The sequence below is a fragment of the Hylobates moloch genome, unplaced genomic scaffold (genome assembly GCF_009828535.3).
Source record: "Hylobates moloch isolate HMO894 unplaced genomic scaffold, HMol_V3 SCAFFOLD_13, whole genome shotgun sequence".
In the NCBI taxonomy this organism is placed as follows: Eukaryota; Metazoa; Chordata; class Mammalia; order Primates; family Hylobatidae; genus Hylobates; species Hylobates moloch.
Window position 1 is genome coordinate 54,798,612 of NW_026652288.1, and position 6,867 is coordinate 54,805,478.

Here is a 6,867-nt window from a genome sequence, read left to right on the forward strand (position 1 = left end):
GGTCTATTTTGATAGGTCAGGGAAGAAGTCCAGAGAAGCCGACATTTAAGTTAATCCTCAAAGGCCAAGTAGGAGTTTGCCATGCTGATGTGGCCCATGGTAGCCAATCTGTTTGTGAAATATGTGCAATTCCAGATGTCTTAGGTTGAAAGGGAAATATTTTAAGGTGTTTGTAATTTTTCTTTATGTTTAAAAGGGGGAAATGGCAACTATTTTACTTTCTGTTTATGTTCGGATGATGTGGATTTTTGTTTCCTATAATTTGACTGGCTTAACTGCAAAGATATCCCTTGCTTTAAAATTTGAAGGCACTGCAACTAAATTTTATTTCAACATTTTATGTTTTATAACTCTAGGTATAAAAGGCTAACACTTAGTTTTCTGAGCATTCATGAAACAAAGTTTTGCAAGAACATTCAAAAGTTACAGATAATTATAATATTTCCTTCAGAAATTTAGGCATAGTATAAAATTCTACAAAGAGCCACATAGAATTGAAACTAAAAGACCAAAGTAAACATTGGACATAATCTTTATTTTATTATCACAAGAAATTAATATAAAGTAACCAAAAGTAAGTAAAGTACCAAGGCATTTTATATATTCAATTCAGAATGGTTAGGGAAGAATATGAAATAATTGCAATAGTCTAGCTTGTTTAGTTTTCAAAATAGTGTTTTTACATGCATTAAGAACTAATATAAGGTTGTATTACACGTAGAAATTTTAAGAAGAAAACTTCTTAAAAGTTTTGACTTTTAAGTAGTGATGACTTTCTATTTTTTTTTCTCTGTAGATTTTCTTATGCAGCTTTCAGTGATTCCAACATCATAACAGTGGTGGTAGACACCGCTCTCTATATTGCTAAGCAAAATAGCCCTGTTGTGGAAGTGTGGGATAAGAAAACTGAAAAACTCTGCGAACTAATAGACTGCGTGCACTTTTTAAGGTAAATTCTTTGGTTTTTAATTTTATTCCCAAAAGAATTATCTTTGCACTTCATGTGTCACAGAGGAAGGATTTTTCTTCCTTTCTGCCTCTGAATAGAGAATTTTTTTAAAATGCAGAAAAAAAATTTGTAATGCTTCCCAGCACCATCTTTTCAGATAAGGAAAATTTTGTCTTGGGAAAATAAAAGAATCGGCACATAACATGCATAGTTTTCTCACAGTATTAAAAAGAATGTTCTCGAATGAAAATAGTACATTATTGAAAATGAGCATACTGGAGTCTCTGCTAGCTTTGATGTAGTTCTGTCACAGTGTCAAATATACTATTTATAATTAACTTATGGGCCTCAGGATTATCTGCTCTAAAGAAAAAGAGTCACAAAATAATAGACGAATATGGGGGGAATGCAATGGACTGACCAAGGCGCTAACTAAGGAGTGGGGATCAAGACCCCAGAATGAGAGCATAGTGCTTAGTCTGATGCAGCCTGTGAGTGACAAATCCCTAGCAAGCACATTCTTTCTGTGCTGGTGCTGAGAAACAGGACCATTTTCAAGCTTATTTGCTAGCCACTTTATATTTTTATTTTGTTTTGATTTTACCATATAGATCTATGATACTCTTGAGAACATTTTAGATTACACACTGTATCTGTAAAAGGAGACTTCAAAGTTTCCTTTCTTAGATTCATCTGACAGTTTTTCTATGGATTGTGAGAAGGGCTCACAGTTTATGTTCAGAAGGGCCAACAGGTCTCCTTGATAAAGGGTTCCTTACTTCCTGAAGTACCAAAACGATTAGGATTCTTTTATTTCTGGGCACTTCATTTTTGTTGTGAATTAGACTATTCACTGGTTCTGGGAAAAATTTCAGTGGCTTGTATCGATATCTTTTACATGTGAATGACTATAATTTTATGTTCCTTTGTAACATTGAGACTTCATGTAAAACTTTTGAATCTAACTTTTTTTTTCTTTATCCTGGGCACATGTATGCTATTTTTACTGAATTAGATAGCTTTGGTATTTATAAAAATTGTATCTCTCTTATTCATAATTTCCTGAAAATGAAGGGCTATTGTTATCTTTGATAATTTATGCCTCAAGTAAAGAAATGTGGCTCTTTGGCATTCTGTGTTTAGCAAAATTTGCTTTGTATAATTTTAGTGATGCATAATGGTGGTGGTGTCATGTTTTAATAATTTAAAATGTTATTTATGTTATCATATGTAAATAGCATTTCTCTCTTAATTGGCGGTAAAATTATTAATGTAGACTTTATGGTTCTAGGGAGGTAACAGTAAAAGAAAACAAGGAATCTAAACACAAAATGTCTTATTCTGGGAGAGTGAAAACTCTCTGCCTTCAGAAGAACACTGCTCTTTGGATAGGAACTGGAGGAGGCCATATTTTACTCCTGGATCTTTCAACTCGTCGAGTTATACGTATAATTTACAACTTTTGTGATTCGGTCAGAGTCATGATGACAGCACAGCTAGGCAAGTTTCTTTCCTTTAGATATTTTTCATATTCTCTAAGTCTTATAAAATATGGCTTTATTTTACGTTTACATTTTCTCTGAACTTCCCAGTGTCATTGGGATGGTCTTGGAGGGTCACACGGTGAAACGTAAGACTGGTGTAAATTGTGAATAGGGTCATTACAGAAATGGAGGGAGTAAATGCCCTCAGTCCCACAAGAGAAGCAGATTACTGCAGCTAAACACTCAGTTTGGGTCTTACTTGCTTTTTTCCTTTTTATGTAAGGCAAAAATGGGAAATACATGGTGTCGAATATATTTCACTTTTTGAGCAAAGAAAATAAAGAAAATGTTTATTTTAATCATAGTCTAGCCTCCCAGCTTGTTAAAGAATCTCATTTGGGTTTTCATTCTATAACAGATCTTTATTCTTGCAGCAATACATGCTGAACCGCAGAATCTACAAATATTGACAAATCATATTTTACTCAAACTTTGTCTTTTTTTGCTTCTATTTTTCTATTTAAATATGATGAAATCATGATAGCACATAAAATATATTTTCTGCATAAATACATTTGTGTCTTCCTTTGATAATTGATTTAGAAAATAACAATAATAGCATAAATACAAAAGTTTACAAAAACAACACTATGGGGTTTAATTCTGAAAAAAACTAGAATTTATGTAACTTTAGCAAATAATGAATGTTTGAACATGGTGAAGAAAATAGATTCATTGCAAGTATGTGTGACAGAGGAACATGTGTTTCTCTAGCACCTTCACCTATTTTTCATTTATAGACTTTAGAGTTGCACAGAAGGAGTTAGAATTAGATGCTCTTAATTACTGTGAACTATTAAGATACATGTCCACACAAGCAGAGCAGTAGGTCTCTCAGTAGGTTGTCTCTGTAGTCTTATTCTGCCAAAGTTGCTGCATTCTCTAGTTGAATTGTATGTACTTTGGGACCCAAATAGCTTGCTTATAACTGAAGTTATAGTGGAATTTCAATGGGTTATAGCTTGATTTTAAGACTTAGCCTACAAGGTGCTGCATGAGCTGGCTTCACTGTACCTCTCCTGCCTCCATCATCTACCACATTCCTACCAGATCTTTCTTGTCTAGATGAACATCCAGTTCTTCTCAATTACTAATCTACATTTTGCCTCAGGGATTTGCACATGCTGTTTATTTCTTTGCTTAGTTAATGTAGCTTCTTTTTATGCTTAGTTAACTCATACGCTTTGAAATGTTAGCTCCTGTGTCAAAACCTCTGAGAAGCCAACACTGATTAGGTCAAAGTTCTCGCCTTGGGTTCCCATAACAGCTTTCTGGATCGTAGTCATATTTTTTTTTCATCAATGCTAGTCACTTCACTAGAATATAAACTCCAAGACGGTTGGGTTAGTGTGTTTCTGTTTACCCCTTTATTCCCAGGATCTAGCCTAGGGCCTACATAGAAGACTTTTGATGCAAATTTGTTGAATAAATTAGTGAATGATTTGAAAAGAAAATATGACATTTTGACATAATGTCAGTATATCTATCCATCTAAGTGTCCATCTAAATACTCACATTTGTACCTTACCATATCCAAAGAACTTTTCACACACATTACCTCGTTTAGCATTGTAACTTTGGGAAGAGTAATGTATAAATACTAAGCCTATTTTATAGAAAGGTTAAGCTGTTTTCCCAGACTCACATAATTAAGAATTGCAGCAAGGAATGGATCACAGATTTTGTTATTTTTTAAAAAAATGCTGGTCTTTAGTCAATATAATTGAAGGGTCACCTAGAAAATAGAATTGTGAATTCAGTTCCAAGGTATTTGTGTCTTAAACTATGAATAACTTTACTTTTTCAGGCCAGTTTAATATATAGTTTTAACAGAAAACTTACATATTTTGTTTTTGTAAAGGAAGCCTTAAAAATGTCATGCTGGTATTGGGCTACAACTGGAAAAGTACTGAAGGTACACAACAGCAGAAAGGTAACATTTAGAAGGATACTGTATTCCAAACAGGGCAATGACGTGAATGATGGTAACATGTTATGTGTTTCATAAATTTGTAGAAAATATTACATATGGTATAATCAGGAATTTTAATTGGTAGCTTATAGTGTAAAGAACTTAGACATAAATTTTCAAAATTACAAGTGATATGAAGTGTTAAATATTTATGTTTTCAGATGAAGTTGAGGTGTCAATCACTAGCTCAACCTTAAATGAAATGTGAACATTTTTTACGACTTATCTATATCTACACAACGTCTAATTTTGAACAGTGTTTGAAAAGCTTTTATTTCTTTTAGAATATGAAATGTTAATTTATTAAATGTCCATACTCTTCTTGAAATTCGGTAGTTTCTATAATGTATTATAAAACTTTTCCAAGTATAGTTTTTTATAAATAATAATTTAGTACATTAGTTATAGCTGTGTTTATATTTATATTTATCTAAGTCAGCTAAAAATACATGAGCCAAACTGAAATAAAATAATAATGTTTTATGATGGATCTTTGACACATGATTTCATTTTTTTCTTTTTCTAGAGATACAATCTTGCTTGACTGTTTGGGACATCAATCTTCCACATGAAGTGCAAAATTTAGAAAAACACATTGAAGTGAGAAAAGAATTAGCTGAAAAAATGAGAGGAACATCTGTTGAATAAGAGAGAAATAGGAATTGTCTTTGCATAGGAAAATTATTCTCTTCTCTTGTAAATATTTAGTTTAAAAATGTTCACATGGAAAAAGTACTCACATTTTTTTGAAATAGCTCATGTATATGAAGGAATGTTATTATTTTTAATTTAAATATATGTAAAAATACTTACCAGTAAATGTGTATTTTAAAGAACTATTTAAAACACAATATTATATTTCTTATAAATACCGGTTGCTTTTGTTCGTTAATTAATGAAAATAAATCTGTGAAGTACCTAATTTAAGTACTCATACTAAAATTTATAAAGCCGATAATTTTTTGTTTTCTTATCTGTAAGGGAGGTAAACTTTATTTTAAATTCTGTGCTTAAGACAGGACTATTGCTTGTTGATTTTTCTAGAAATCTGCAAGGTAGAATGAAAATATTAAGACAGTTTCCCATGTAATATATTCCCTCTTAGATTGCATCGAAATGCACTATCATGTATGCTTGTAAATATTCAAATGAATTTGCACTAATAAAGTCCTTTGTTGGTGTGTGAATTCTTTTTGTTGCTGTTGCAAACAGTGCATCTTACACAACTTCACTCAATCCAAAAGAAAACTCCATTAAAAGTACTAATGAAAAAGCATGACATACTGTCAAAGTCCTCATATCTAGGAAAGACACAGACACTCTGTTTGTCACAGAAACTCTCTGTGTCTTTCCTAGACATAATAGAGTTGTTTTGCAACTCTATCTTTGAATATGGATACCCTGAATTTTGTATAATTAGTGTAAATACAGTGTTCAGTCCTTCAAGTGATATTTTAATTTTTTTATTCATACCACTAGCTACTTGTTTTCTAATCTGCTTCATTCTAATGCTTATATTCATCTTTTCCCTAAATTTGTGATGCTGCAGATCCTACATCATTCAGATAGAAACCTTTTTATTTTCAGAATTATAGAATTCCACAGCTCCTAACAAGACCATGAGGACAAATATCTAACACTTTTCAGTTGCTGAAGGAGAAAGGAACTTTAGTTATCATGGATAAAAATATCTGCCACCCTAGGCTTCCAAATTATACTTAAATTGTTTACATAGCCTACCATAATAAGAGTATCAGGGCCAAATACCTATGTAATTATTTGAGGTCATTTCTGCTTTAGGAAAAGTACTTTTGGTAAATTCTTTGGCCCTGACCAGTATTCATTATTTCAGACAATTCCCTGTGATAGGACAACTATACATTTAATATTCTCAGAACTTATGGCATTTTACTATGTGAAAACTTTAAATTTATTTATATTAAGGGTAATCAAATTCTTAAAGATGAAAGATTTTCTGTATTTTAAAGGAAGCTATGCTTTAACTTGTTATGTAATTAACACAAAAATCATATATAATAGAGCTCTTTGTTCCGGTGTTCTCTCTTTCATTGTTACTTTATATTTGCAATTTTTTTACCAAAGGCAAATTAAAAAAATGAATACTGTATTTAAATGGAATAATAAAGTTTTTAAAAGCATGTTTATGAATTTTTAAACTTTGTGATAGTGTTTTGCTTTTCACATATAGGTCTGTTAGCCATCTCATAGGAAACTTTGTATTAATTTGTATATGGGACATTCCACAATAAGAAAGTGCAACTAAAATTTTTTCCTTGATAACTTATGGAATATTTACATTTAATTTTCTATAATACATATAGTTGCCAGGATCCCAAGACAAAATCTGATGGGCATGATACATTCTATTTTCAAGTTCTCTT

General features: G+C 31.6%; 1 protein-coding gene across 1 annotated transcript in view; it reads left to right on the top strand.

The window, feature by feature from the left end:
• LRRK2 (leucine rich repeat kinase 2) overlaps positions 1 to 6,660 on the top strand; it is a 124,585-nt gene extending 117,925 nt beyond the window's left edge. Inside the window, exons 43-46 of the mRNA XM_058426191.1 lie at positions 797 to 949; positions 2,241 to 2,453; positions 4,359 to 4,426; positions 4,992 to 6,660. Of these exons, the coding sequence (XP_058282174.1) occupies positions 797 to 949; positions 2,241 to 2,453; positions 4,359 to 4,426; positions 4,992 to 5,113 (556 nt within the window). The 3' untranslated portion in view covers positions 5,114 to 6,660. The remainder of the gene's footprint in view (positions 1 to 796; positions 950 to 2,240; positions 2,454 to 4,358; positions 4,427 to 4,991) is intronic.
• Positions 6,661 to 6,867: the final 207 nt, after the last annotated feature.